The sequence below is a fragment of the Perognathus longimembris genome, chromosome 17 (genome assembly GCF_023159225.1).
Source record: "Perognathus longimembris pacificus isolate PPM17 chromosome 17, ASM2315922v1, whole genome shotgun sequence".
NCBI lineage: Eukaryota > Metazoa > Chordata > Mammalia > Rodentia > Heteromyidae > Perognathus > Perognathus longimembris.
Window position 1 is genome coordinate 33411403 of NC_063177.1, and position 14884 is coordinate 33426286.

Sequence of the window (14884 nt, forward strand, 5' to 3'; positions counted from 1 at the left end):
TGAAGGTTCTGAACTCTCTTTTTTTGTTTGTAGACATGTGAAAGGAATTGTGTTAGTGGCTCTAGCAGATGGCACACTCGCAATCTTTCATAGAGGAGTGGGTAAGTAGTTAGGAATGTGTAACATGTGCACTGACTTGTTGCTTTACAAAGCATCTTTAAGCAGTTTGCTTTATTATAGCATAAAGAAGACACTTAAGAGGACAAAGAATAAAGTTTTATATGAATAATGTTTTAATGCCTTTATAGAAGTATGGTTTAACAGTGTATCTCATATATTTACTCAAATAGGAAAAAATAGTGAGGATATTTTTTTCTTTTGTCCTGTGTTTTGGTTTTTTGGTGTTTTTTTTTTGCTAAGCAAGCACTCTACTACCTGAGACATACCTCCAAGCCTTTTGCTTTATTTTTTAGATAGGGTCTCATACTTCCTTTTTTTCTTGGTTGATTGTAGGGCTTGAACTCAGGTCTTAGTCACTGTCCCTAAGCTCCTTTGCTCAAGGCTAGCACTCTACTCCTTTGAGCCACAGCTCCACTTCCAGTTTTCTGGAGGTTAATTGGAGATAAATCTCAGAGATTTTCCTGCCCAGGCTGGCTCTGAACCACATTCCTTAGATCTCAGCCTCCCGAGTAGCTAGGATTACAGGCATGAGCCACCAGCGCTTGGCTTTTTTGGGGGGGAGGGAGAAGTGGGGAAGAGTAAGTTGTGGGACTTGAACTCAGGGCAGCACTGTTCCTCAACTTTTTTTACTAAAGGCTGATGCTCTACCACTTTGATCCAAAACTCTACTTCCAAGTTTTCAGGTGGTTAATTGAAGGTAGGAGTCTCATGGAGTTTTCTGCCTAGGCTAACTTCAAACTACAATCATCAAGTCCCAGCCTCCTGAATAGCTAGGATTACAGATGTAAGTGACCAGTGCCTGAACTTTCTGACCAGTCCTAAATCCTCTTATCTGTGTCTCCCATGTAGTTAGGGTTGCAGCTACATACAGCTTTGTTGTTTGACATAGGATCTTGATAACTTTTTTTACCTGAACTGCTCTTGAACCATTAACTCCCTACCTCTACCTCCCAAGTACCTGGGGCTCTAGGCATAAGCTACCAGGCCTGGCTCATATGGGAAGTATTTTTGCTTTTTTATAATTATGAAAATGTATTTTTAAGGAAGGGCTGGGAATGTGGCTTAGTGGTAGAGTGCTTGCCTAACATGCATGAAACCCTGGGTTCAATTTCTCAGTACCACATAAATAGAAAAAGGCGAGGTGGTTCTGTGGCCTTCAGCTAAAGAAGCTCAGGAACAGTGCCCAGGCCCTGAGTTCAAGCTCCAGGACTGGCAAAAAAAAATGTATTTTTAATTGTGTAAAGTTTAATCATTTTATGTCCCATTACTCAGGTTCCCCTTAAAACAGTTGGTGGTAGTTTGAAAAAACCCACCTTGAGTGGAATAAATTAAGGAAGTTGAGAATATATCACTTCATATTCCTTGGTAGAATTGTCATCCAAAACTGGTAGCTCATTTTCTACCTACAAAATTGGTAAATAAGGGAAATCTTATCAATACAGATACACTGAATTTGGGTTTTAGCAAGGCTTTTCACAAAATTTCATATCCTTTAGGCTTAAAGATATGTGAGATAGATGACACTTAGGTACTTTTATAATTGATCAATATATAAAGATTACTGGTTAATGATGTTATATCATCAGAAAGAATGGGCTTTGCTTTATGTTGTCTAGGCCCTGTATAGTCTTTTTTGCATTTAATCTTTACAATTTATGAGGGAAGTTCTGTTACTATCCTCATTTTATAGAAAGGGAAACACACAAAGCATTTTAGTTATCTATTCCTGGCATGTCAACTAGTAATTGAAAGGACCTAAAAGAAAATGAATTAATTTGTGTTTTTATAAACTCAATCAAAATTATATTGACAGTATAAGATAAAATTCCAAGTTGAATATAAAGTTTTGCTTTTGGATTTTGAGGAACAAAAGATTTCTGAGGAGAATTACGTATAGGTTGATTGTTTTGTTTTGCCAGTCGTGGGGCTTAAACTCAGGGCCTGAGCACTGTCCCTGGCTTATTTTTGCTCAAGGCTAGCACTCTACCACTTGAGCCACTTCTGGCTTTTTCCGTTTATGTGGTGCTGAGGAATCAAACCCAGGGCAAGCACTTTACCAGTAGCCCACATTCCCAGCCCCTTACAGGTTGATTCTAAATTCCAGTATAAGGTAGAAAAGTCATAGAAATAAAGTGTGCAAGCCAGGCATTGATGGCTCACACCTATAATCCTAGCTACTCAGGAGGCTGAGATTTTAAGATAATGGATCAAAGCCAACCAGAGCAGGAAAGTCCATGAGACTCTTAACTCCAGTAAACCATTCAGAAGAGACTGGAAGTGGCGCTGTGGCCCAAGTGGCAGAGATGTGGCTCAAGTGATAGAGTGCTAGCATTGAGTTCAAGCACCAGGACAGGCAAAAAAAAAAAAAAAAATAGAAATGTGCAGAGCAGGATAGTGATAGTTCTTCTCTACTTGCTAGTCAGACATCATATGCAGTGGGTACAACCAAAGTAGAATTAGGAGCCAGGGTCTCTAAACATGATAAGTACAAAACTCATGCCAAGGATGCTATATTTTAATTTGTTTTGTTTTTGTTGCCATTCCTGGGATGTGGACTCAGGGCCTGAGCACTGTCCCAGGCATCTTTTTGCTCAAGGGTAGCACTCTACCTCTTGAGCCACAGCGCCTCTTTTGGCTTTTTTTCTATATATGTGGTGCTGAGGAATCGAACCCAGGGCTTCATGTATACGAGGCGAGCACTTTACCACTAGGCCATATTCCCAGACAATGGAGTTGTAACAAGTTGCATTGAGCAAAATTATAGACTAATGTATGTTTGCGTGCAGGAGTCATCTTGGATTTAGTAGCATTTCAGATTTCAGCTTTATAGTTTACAGATTAGAGATGTTCAAACTTTATGTAGAATTCCTAAAGTGTTATCAATGAGTCACCCTCAACTACTACCCAAGAAAATCTATCAAAATGCTAATAAACCTTAAGTCTATTTGTATGTGTATGTGTGTGTGTATATGTGTGTTGTGTGTGTTGCTAAGGATTGAACTCAGCCTTGCTAGGCAAGCACTTCTGAGCTATACCCCCAGCCTTAAGTAAATTCTAATTCTAAAATAGTGTCATATACTATATTTGTAACATATCACACGACATTACTGCTTGTGAAAGTATGTTTTTAAAGAGGGTCAGCAGACTAAAAGAAATAAGTAAGGTTCAAAGCATAACTCAGGTGGTAGAGTGCAAAGCCAGTGAGTAAAAGCATCAGATACTAAGTCTGAGTTTCAGTCTAGGACCAAAAAAGAAAGGAAAGGAAAGGGGGTCAAGATAGTGGATGGCAGGTTGGATCAGATGATCTGGCTGGGAATGTGGCCTAGAGGTAGAGTGCATGAAACCCTGGGTTCGATTCCTCAGCACCATGTATACAGAAAAAGCCGGAAGTGGCGCTGTGGCTCAAGTGGTAGAATGCTAACCTTGAGCAAAAATAAGCCAGGGACAGTGCTCAGGCCCTGAGTTCAAGCTATAGGACTGGAAAATAAAATTCTCCTATCTGCAGTTTATGCAGGTAAAAGGTATATTTCATATATGACACTTTGAGTCATGAATAAAAAGTGATATGGTTAACTATAATCTTTCTTATTTTAAAGATGGACAGTGGGACTTGTCAAACTATCACCTGTTAGACCTTGGACGGCCTCACCATTCCATCCGATGCATGACTGTGGTACATGACAAAGTCTGGTGTGGCTATAGGAACAAAATCTATGTGGTTCAGCCAAAGGCTATGAAGATAGAGGCAAGTTCACCTGCATTTTCTGTGCTTATTGAATTTGTGCCACCCAAAGACCATAAAAGTATCATTATTTTCAGCTTTGGAAATTGCTTTCTGAATCTGTATTTTGGAGCATCTCAGTGATATTTTTGGATGTATCAGCTTTCTGTTACTTCACCTCTTTTTCACTTTCAACCCTGAGAGTAGGAATTGTTTTCCTTATTTGCTTTTTGTTCTTTAAGGAAGCAGTAGTCACATGTAAAAGTTTACATATGTATATACAATGCTTCATGTCTATTTAGATAACAATGTGGGTCCTTTTAAAAAAATTATAAATAAGGCCTTTGTATATTGCTTTGCACCAACACAAAATCCTGAGGTCATAACTGTTGGACACTGTTGTATAATATGGGTGTGCTATGTATTGGTTCTTTGTTCTTATTTATGTAAAGATTTGTTTCAAAAGAAATAAACTTTGCATCTTAAAATGCAAAAGCATCCTAGAAGGAAAGAATTATGTTTAGAAGAGCAACCATATTAAGTAAACAATATTTAGGCTTCTTCTTTAATGAACTATATTATTATGCAGATTAGCAGAGGCTTTGTGTGTTTGTTTTTGCCTTACTGCAGTTTGAACTCAGGGCTTTGTGCTTGCTAGGTAGGTGCGGTAGGTGCTCTAGTGATAGGTACACACCCAATCCTTTTTGGCTTTAGTTATTTTGAGATAGGGTCTCCGTTTTGGTTGTTGTTTGTTTGTTTTTGTCCAAGTCTATACCTGGACCTTTTTCTGCCAACTTATGACACCCATCATAGCTGGGATGACAGGTACGACATACCCAGCTTCTGTTGAGATGGAGTCTCATGAGCATTATTTTTCCTGGCTGGCTTGGAACTGTAATCCTTCTGATCTCTACCTCCAATGTAGATGGGATGACAGGCATGTGTCACCACCCGCAGCTATTGATTGAGAAGGGGACTATTGATATGCCTAGGGTTTCCTCTAAACTCAATCTTCTTATCTCAAGCATCCCAAGTAGTTAGGATTTTATATGAGCCACTGGTGCCAGCTGCTTTATTTTCTAAATAAGATCTCACTTTTTCCCAGGTTCTCCTAAACTGCAATTGCAATTCTCTTATTTATGTTAGATAACAGGCATGGTCCAGTGTGCCTATCTCTGCTTTTTCCTGTTGAGATGGGAGGGTCTTACAAACTAATTATTTGAGGTGGACTTCAACGTCAGTCCTCCCAATCTCAGTGTCTTGAGTAGATAGGAATACAAGTATAAGCCACTATGCCTGGCTGTATTAAAACTTTTAAATATGACTTCCTATGTAATAAAAGTAATTTTTGTGATTGGACATCTCTCTTAGAAATCATTTGACGCACACCCAAGGAAGGAGAGCCAAGTGCGGCAGCTTGCGTGGGTAGGTGATGGCGTGTGGGTCTCCATTCGTTTGGATTCCACACTCCGTCTCTATCATGCACACACATACCATCATCTGCAGGATGTGGACATTGAGCCTTATGTAAGCAAAATGCTAGGTAAGCGTCCAAAACCTTTTATCTGTTCTAATTAAACAGAGTTTTATGTTTATTTATTCTTGTTTATTTGTTTTGTGATGGGAATACACTCTACCACTGAGTTATATCCAAACCCTTCCCAACCTTTTTTGTCAGTCTTGGGGCTTCAACTGAAGACCTGGGCTGCTTTCAAACCACGATCCTTAGATCTCAGCCTCCTGAGTAGCTAGGATTATAGGCATGAGCCACCAGTGCCCTGCTTGGGAATATTTATTCTTTCTTTCTTATTCCCCACATCTAATCTATCACTGAGAACTCTAACATGCCTGAAGGCAATGCCACTCTCCTCCTAGGCACAGTGACTGTCCTTTCCCAGCTAGATAACCTGTGCCTCCTAACTGGTTTCCCTGTCTTCACTCCAGTCTGTTGTCTGCAGAGTAACCAGTGTGCAAAAATTCACTTGCCTTAATGAGGTCATGAAAACTTCTCTCTTCTGTTCACATTGTCCTACCCATTTCCAGACTTTCATATGTGCTATATCCTTTGTCTAACAAATTCTTCCTCATCTTTCTTCTTAGCATTCAGATTATAGCCCACAAAACATATCCAGAAGAGACCTTTGTTTCAGTCTTCTCATACTTTTCTTTCCTGCGTTTATTAGTAGTATGATTGCACCATTATTATGTGATTCTTATTCATACCATGAAGCTGCTGCAGGGCAGGGACATCTCTTGTCTTCTCCATGTATTTTTAACACCCATTCTAGTGCTATATAGCTATTAGGGATATCATAGAGGGTTCATTTCGTAATGAAAGGTTGAAGCAGATCAGTGCTTTTTAACCTTTAGTCATTGCCCTTAGAGACTGACTATAGATGTGCACTCTCTTCATGTAATCAGGCGTGTAGGTACATGCACACAGACGGATCCCAGAGATGTACTTTGTAGGTTAAAGACTCCAAGCCGAGACTGATGGTAGTGAAGGCTCCATCCAACACTGGCTCTGTGGTCAGGCCCCTCAATTCTTGGAAGTAGAGCTAATGAAGGACTGATGATGTTGTTTTGAATGTATTATGTTTTATCAACATGCCTCTCAAATCCCTGAAAATATTGTCAGTTACAAAAATTCTTTTAAAATATAGATGTTTGTTCTCCCTAAATTATTTATTAGGATATTCTAATATTTCTAAACTGCTTTAGAGCCTAAGTATATAAACAAGGAAAAATGTGTAGGTCTTGTTAGAAAAGATTTTTATTCATGCAAGGAAATTTAAGGCAAACCAGAGCTTCTTCAGCTAATAAACCCATCAAACATTTGTTTTCCCAGTTCAGTAAATTAGAAGTTTGTGTTTTGATTTTGAGTTGCAGTACCTCACTCTGGCAGATAATGTAATGCCATCCACATTTAGAATTTTCTTTTACCTTTAACCCTGACTTGACCAATAGGTGATAAAGCCAAGTAAGAGTTCACTTTGAGGTAATCTTACCTTCCTTCAGTAGATGTTTTTTCTCTGTTGTATTAAAGCTGCTACTCTAATGGATTTTGATTCTAAAACACTGTCTGCTGCTGCTTTTTCAGTAAAATGTTCTCGTTCTTCCCTCCCTTACAGGTACTGGAAAACTGGGCTTCTCTTTTGTGAGGATCACAGCTCTTATGGTGTCTTGCAATCGTTTATGGGTAGGGACAGGAAATGGTGTCATTATTTCCATCCCATTGACAGAAAGTAAGTATATTTCTAAATAACTGCCCTGGAACACATAAAATATCAGGAAATAATAGTGTATATAATTCAGGAGGAAGGAATTGTTTAGATACTGGCAAATCTATGGTAACTTGGAAATTCATATTATTCTTTGACTCTTCCTATGAAACTTACCAGCATCAGAACCCGCATTCATAATTCAGTGTTCTTCATTGGAAGAGCTCTTCTGCTCAATTTAGGAATCACAACCCTATTTTATCTTTCAAATTAAAAGGGTGAAGTCTATTTTTTTTAGCTCTATTATGCCAGTATCTAGAAACACTCCCTATTGTTCATCATAATTTCTTTTTTTGTTTGTTTGTTTTTGTTTGTTTTTTTTTTGCCAGTCCTGGGACTTGAACACAGGGCCTGAGCACTGCCCATGCCTTCTTTTTTCCCAAGGCTAGCACTCTACCTTTTTCTATATATGTAGTGCTGAGGAATTGAACCCCGGGCTTTATGTATGTGAGGCAAGCACTCTACTGCTAGGCCATATTCCCAGCCACACTTATAATTTTTATATCGCCTTGAAAAATGGTTTTAGGCTTTTCATTTTTCACATTTGAATTTTAGAAGAAAGTTGTAGGGCTGGTAATGTGACTTAGTAGTAGAATGCTTGCCTAGCATGCATGAAGCCCTAGGTTCAATTCCTCATTGCCACATATACAGAAAAGGCCAGAGTGGCACTGTGGCTCAAGTGGTAGAGTGCTGGCCTTGAGCAAAAGAAGCTCAGGGACAGTGCCCAGGCCCTGAGTTCAAGTCCAAGGACTGACAAAAAAAAAGTTGTAGGAGACATTTTTCAGCAGATAAGCAAGACTTTTTGTACCAAAGATAATAATCTATCCTCTGTGTGAAAAGAATGTGATTTATTTTTGTGAACGAAATGTACCTTGTACATTTCTCATGCTATATTCCATTACATTGATCATCCATTAAGTGTTTTTGTTTTATAAAATGCATGGGCTGTCATTGTTCAAGATGCATTGTACTCATAATTGGATTTGTTGAATTGAAACCCCTTTGTATATCTACGTAAAAAATAAATTAAAAAATGCATGAACAGGGCTAGGGATATGGCCTAGTGGCAAGAGTGCTTGCCTCATATACATGAAGCTCTGGGTTCAATTCCCTAGCACCACATATACAGAAAACGGCCAGAAGTGGCACTGTGGCTCAAGTGGCAGAGTGCTAGCCTTGAGCAAAAAGAAGCCAGGGACAGTGCTCAGGCCCTGAGTCCAAGACCCACCCCCCCCCCCCCCGCAAAAAAAAAAAAATGCATGAACAGGGACTGACATAGAAAAAAATACTAAAATTGCATAATAAAGAGATAATACTCAAGCCAGGTGCTGATAGCTGATGCTGGCAATCCTAGCTACTCTGGAAACTGAGATCTGAGGATCATGACTCAAAAATAGTCCAGACAGGAAAGTCTTATGAAACTCTTATCTCCAATTAACTACCAAAAGAAAGCTATTAGAGCTGTGGCTCAAGTGGTAGAGTGGCAGCCTTGAGCAAAAGAAGCTCAGGGGCAAGGCCCAGGCCCTGAGTTCAAGCCCCAGAACTGGCACACACACAAAAAAGAAAAAGATAATGCTCAACTTAGAATCTTTTTACACATTTACACAAAAATACTGTGAAGGGAAAGTTTAGCAATCAAGAAATGCACCACATCAGTTTTTCAGGGATTTCATTCACATTCACTAAAATGGCGTTAAAACTAGGAAATAAACAAAATCATAGTAAACATTGTCTTTTTGGTGTGGGTACTGGAGGTTTGAACTACCACTTAAGCCACATCTCAGCTCAAATTGCCCTTGTCAGCAGAAGTATTTTCTAGCGGTCTTGGTAAGAACTTAGTTACTTGGTGTTATGCCAAGTTGGAACTTGTTAATTTCATTAGGGGCCAATAGAGGCTGAGAGTGGTGGCTCACAGTAATGCTTCTCCTCCCTGTCATGCCCCTCTCTGTGTCCCCTTTCCTCCTTTCTCACTGTAGCCGTAATCCTCCACCAGGGACGTTTACTGGGGCTGAGGGGTAAGTGCAGATCCTGAACCAAACTCTTCCCTCTGGCTTCTCACAGCCACTGTGAGGCTGTCCCCTCTTCTCTAGAACACCCTCTTGAATGTTCTTCAGTGTCACCCACTGGCAGTCAGCATTGCAGCAGATTTTTTTTTTCTTTTAACATTTCTTACATGGCCACCAAATGCTCAGCAGCTTAGTCTATTTATCATCTTTCGTTGCAGCTGAACTTTCTTTCAGACTTGTTTTCTTTCCAGTAAAAACATGAAACATCTTTAAAACTGCCATTAATCTACATTATTTACTCTTGTTACCGATCATATTTCTTTCACTCACTTACCTGTGGATAGGGGATGTTTTGTGAGTCTGGTCACTGCAGTAATCTAGCAAACCATTGACCTGAAGTAAATGCGAGCCACTCTGTGCTGTTGGCTTTCCCAGCCTTTTCAAGGGACTTAAAGAGAAAAATATGCTCATGAGCTTTAGATGTCTGGATTCCTTAAATGAGGACTTAAAAAAACCCCACAAAAACAGATAAATCTGACATGTTTTCTTTTGTTCTAAAAACTAATATATGTGTTTAAAACATAAGCTTAGTTATTGCTAGACTGGCAAAATCCCCTACTCCATTTACTGAAGTACTTAAAAATAACTAGCATGCTATGTCTTTTTTTCCAGCTTTGCCTTGAGTTGGCGTTGCTGCCCTTGTGTTATGTCAACTGGCTGTAGCTTTTAGATAATGTCATAAGGATTAACAGTAACCTCTTGCATCATTACTAGTTTCTGGAGGAAAAAAAAACTTGGTATTTAATTTTTCTGTTGCAGCAAATAAAACCTCAGGAGCACCAGGTAATCGTCCTGGAAGTGTAATCCGTGTCTATGGTGATGAAAACAGTGATAAAGTGACACCAGGGACATTTATTCCCTATTGTTCAATGGCACATGCGCAGCTTTGTTTCCACGGGCACCGGGATGCTGTGAAATTCTTTGTGGCAGTCCCAGGTAAGTTAGATTACTTTGTTCTGGTAGTCATTTCTCTTCTGTCTTCTGTTGCTTTACTGCTAAGTACTAGTATCACAGCTGATCTCAATATACTATACAAACGAAGTTCTGAATGGGAAATATAACTAAAATGCTATAAGGTATTTTTTCTTATGAAAAATGCTCTTCTTTTTTCTTCCAGAATTAAGACATAATTTTTTATTTATTTATTTTTTTTTTTTTTGCCAGTCCTGGGCCTTGGACTCAGGGCCTGAGCACTGTCCCTGGCTTCTTTTTGCTCAAGGCTAACACTCTACCACTTGAGCCACAGCGCCACTTCTGGCTGTTTTCTATATATGTGGTGCTGAAGAATTGAACCCAGGGCTTCATGTATACAAGGCAAGCACTCTTGCCACTAGGCCATATTCCCAGCCCTAGATATAAATTTTTTTGGGTATGATGATACACACCTGTACTCTCATCACTTGAGGGATACAAGCAGGATTATAAGCGTTTGTGGCCAACCTGGCCTATAGAGCAAGACCCTGAATCAAAAGTAAATGAATAAACTGGATCGAGTAAAGGAGGGGGTGATATTGCTCAAAAAAGAAATGTACTCATTACCTAACTTAGGAAACAGTAACCCCACCTTAATAATAACTTTTTTTTAAGTAAATAGAACAGGTGCTGGTGTCTCATACCAAATACTCAGGGGATGGAGATCTGAGTTATTGTGGTTTGAAGCCAGCTTATATAGAAAAGTCCATGACATTCCATCTACAGTTAGCTAGCAAAAAACTGGACTAGAAGTGTGATTCAAGAGGTGGTAGGCCATGGGACTGGGAATATGGCCTCGTGGTAGAGTGCTTGCTTTGTATACTTGAAGCCCTGGGTTCTATTCCTCAGCACCACATACATAGAAAAAGCTAGAAGTGGCGCTGTGGCTCAAGTGGTTGAGCCGCTAGCCTTCAGCAAAAAGAAGCCAGGGACAGTGTTCAAGACCTGAGTTCAAGCCCCAGGACTGTCAAAAAAAAAACCTCCCACAAAAAAACAAACAAAAACAAGAGGTGGTAGGCCAGCCTAGCAAGCATGAGGCCCTGAATTCAAACTCTAGTACTGTCAGAAAAAAAAAAATCAAATTAGCCCTTATAACCTTATGTAATTGTTTTCTGACAATACAGAGTTATTGAGTATTCCTGATGCCTTGGCTATGCTATAGTATATATTTACCTTTTTATTTAACGCAAAACATTTTCGGTATTCCCTGTTCTTATCAGTGACAAGTAATACTCATTTCTGCTTCTGTCACTAGGTCAAGTGGTTAGCCCACAGAGTGGCAGTCCCAGCACAGAGCTAGCAGCTGACAAAGCAGTGCCGTCCTCTCAGGAGTCCAGCAGCCAGACACCTATGAAGTCTATGCTCGTCATCAGTGGAGGAGAGGGCTACATCGACTTCCGCATGGGTGAGCTGTTGCTTCTGGGGGCTTAGCTTCCACTGTGATCTTCACCCACAGCAAATGAGAAACTCAGATAATGATGCCTACGTACTTTCCTTTAAATTTCTGGAAAAAAATGTTTTTCTCCTTCCTGTTTGTACATGTGTGTATCTATAGGGATGTGTGTATATACACACAGAAACAGCAGGTCTGGGGTAGAGTAGGGAAGAACAGTATTTGTAAATTACTGTGCAGATATAGATCTCAGTGACACATGTTTTATTCCTTTGATTTTTTTTATTTTCGTGTGTATGTGTGTGTGCTCATGCGTGTGTGGTCACGCATGTGTGCACTAGTACAGGGGCTTGAACTCAGAGCCTCATGTTCTTGCGTAGCTTTTTTACTCAAGGTTGGTACTCCACCACTTGAGCCACACCTCCAGTTCGGACCTCCCCCCCCCCATTAGAGATAAGAGTCTCAAGCATTTATATGTCTGGGATAGCTCCAAAACTCAATCCTCAGCATCCTGAGTAACTGGCTATATGTAGTTATAGTGTAAGCACATGATTATATTTAAGTTGAAAAATGAGTTTTGCCCTGAACATGCTGCTTTCTATAGTTTGACATTGCTATGAAAAGCCTGAGGAGGGAGGAGGGATAGCTACTAGAGAAATACACATATATTCAGGGTAGGTTTTTTTGTGGGTTTTTTTTTTGAATCTTCTCTCTCTCTTCAGCTGAATCTATCTTATCTATCTATCCAGCAGAAGTTGGGGGCGGGGTACATCACATAATTCTGGCTAGGTCAGTGGACTATCTTTGTTTCCTTAGGTATACATTTTTAAGATTCTGCTGAAGAATTCTGCCCACTAGATAAGTTTTCATAGGCTGTGCCAGAATAGCCCTGCTGTGCACAGCAGAGCTAACTGATATGTGCTCGTGGGCAGGAGTGTCGGGCTCCGGTCGCCTCCCCTGGCGTGGGGATCAAGGCTCAGCCACGCTTTTCACCCCTCCCTTTCTCACCCTCTCTCCTGGTCACCCAGCCGGCAGGTAGGGCCAGGATGGAGCAGGGGAGTCAGCACTGACCTCACGTGGGCGCGGCCGAACGAGAACGCTTACCCACCTCCTTACCAGTAAAGAAAGCCAGGCATACAGGAGTCTCGGAGAAGCTTCAAGAGCTATCTGATTTATTAAGGCGGGGGTAAAGGGAAGTGATAGGAAGGGAAAGGCGATCGGCCAGGAGGCCGATAGGCTGGGAGCTATCACATGATCCCCTCTTGAGCTAACATCACTCGAAAGCGCGCACCGCGCCAGGGAGAGGCTGAGGGGCGCCTGGGCTGGCGAGAGAGTTGGGGGCTGGGTGCAAAGCCGGTTCTTCTGGTTCCGGACCCAGAGAACCGTAGCCTGCTTCCGCATTCCCCCAGGGCTGGGGGGAGGGCGTCAAGTCCCCTGTCAAGTCCAAAGGCTGGATCCCAACACAGGAGGGGCTATGCCTGCACTGGGCCCTGGAGAGTGGGCCGGTGGTCAGGACGTGTGCCCCCCAGAAGGTCCTGGAGCCTTCCTGATACCCAGGCCTCTTCATGTCTCTGTCTCCACCATGAAGATCATGGGAAGAAAAACTTAGGAGAGCACGTGATGAATCTGCCACCTTAGGGTCACAATTTGAATTTCTTATGCTTAGATGAGTTACCTTTGATTGGAGAACTTTCCTCAGATGTCACTAAGCATGAGTTCAATCTTACTTTGAAAATAAACTAGAAGCCAGGTGCCAGTGTCTCACACCTGTAACCCCAACTACTCAGGAGGCTGAGGTCTGACAATCACAGTGTGAAGCCAGCCTGGACAGGATAGGTCATAAGACTCTTATCTCCAATAAACTACTCAGAAAAAGCTGGAAGTGGTAGAGCTCTAGCCTTGAGCACAGAGAGGCTCAGGGACAGAGCTCAGGCCTTGAGTACAAGCTCCAGGACCAGCAAAAACAACAAAAAAAAAACCCCACCTAGAATAGACTCCATTTTGAAGGAAGGCACAATTGGATAGCTTTGCCTTCTTAGTTTTCAATTTCTGTTACCATCAGTCAGTATGAAGATATACTGTGATGACTCTACAGTTTGGTATGGTAAACTAACTTTTATCAATGTAGTGAAAAATGAACCTCTCAGAAGTCAGATAGTGGCTTGAGTGTGTGTGGATGAAGATCTGCCTTCTGGTATTGCTGCCACTGTGTTCTCCGCAGTGGAAGCCATATAAGCTTTGTGTATCTTGTTCATGGCTAGCAAGGAACACTGTCTGATTTATCTCATTCTCTATTCTGTGTGCTCAACCTAACCCAGTCTCCTTCCCATCCAATAGGTGATGAAGGTGGAGAATCAGAACTCCTTGGAGAGGATCTTCCATTGGAACCTTCTGTCTCCAAAGCAGAAAGGAGTCACCTGATAGTGTGGCAAGTGATGTGCAGCAGCGAGTGAGGCCCTAGGAAGCAGGCAGAGACGGGAGCATCTCTTCTGCATGGCTTATTTTCCCCCTTTCCTCTTAATTTAATGCTCTGTTTGTGAAATAAGTTTCACCACATGAGGTATGAGCATATTTTTCCTGTTAACTTTATATTACAATATCTGTCTTTACCATAACAATACAGAAGAACTAGCTATTTTACTACACCAGTGTTATAGGCAATTTCAGTATGTTGTGAACAAATCAAAGAATGTTTAACTTTCCACAAACTGGTTAATTACAGGAAGCAATCCAGCTGTGGTTTGCTCTGCCGCAGTCTAATGTCACTTACTTCATTTAATGGGGTCACTTTTTAGCTGTCACTAATAATGGAACTAATGGAAAAACTTTAAAAGGAAGCTATACCATGACATACAATAGTAGAGGTTCCCCCAATGTATTATAAAATTGACACACACTAACACCAGATTATCAGGATTTATCTACATGTCCCAAGAGGGCTAAAATCTTAACTGTAAATTACTTTCACTTTCAAAATTGACAAATCTTGTTTATATGGTATATAAAACTTTGTTTTCATCAGGTTTGGGGGGGGTTTATATTAAAGGAATTAAGACTACACTATTTAAATAAAAGTTTCCTGTTTCTGTCTTATTAGAGCTCCCTAAAGTACATGAGGCCTGTTTCTCTGAATATCCTGATTTGTTTTTTGAGATTAGTTTCATTCATTTTCATACTGATATGTTTAATAAGAGGTTTACTATTTAGAAAACTTAAAAAGATATTCTAGGAAGCTCAGAGAACAATTCCAGTACTGGGAGGTTTTGTTGTTGTTGTTGTTTTTTAAGGAAATTGTGTTTGTGTCTCTTTTTTCAGAGCATGGTGGTTTCCA

The 14884-nt window shown here is 40.6% G+C and overlaps 1 protein-coding gene across 7 annotated transcripts in view; it reads left to right on the forward strand.

The window, feature by feature from the left end:
• Spag9 (sperm associated antigen 9) overlaps positions 1–14616 on the forward strand; it is a 117401-nt gene extending 102785 nt beyond the window's left edge. For 4 of the 7 annotated variants that reach the window (XM_048366919.1, XM_048366921.1, XM_048366923.1 and 1 more), the window contains 8 exons: positions 34–101; positions 3717–3865; positions 5213–5384; positions 6973–7086; positions 9099–9137; positions 9948–10124; positions 11416–11565; positions 13891–14616. In XM_048366919.1, the coding sequence (XP_048222876.1) occupies positions 34–101; positions 3717–3865; positions 5213–5384; positions 6973–7086; positions 9099–9137; positions 9948–10124; positions 11416–11565; positions 13891–14006 (985 nt within the window). In that variant the 3' untranslated portion in view covers positions 14007–14616. The remainder of the gene's footprint in view (positions 1–33; positions 102–3716; positions 3866–5212; positions 5385–6972; positions 7087–9098; positions 9138–9947; positions 10125–11415; positions 11566–13890) is intronic. The other 3 variants (XM_048366920.1, XM_048366922.1, XM_048366925.1) reach the window with 1 other exon arrangement.
• The last annotated feature ends 268 nt before the right edge of the window (positions 14617–14884 follow it).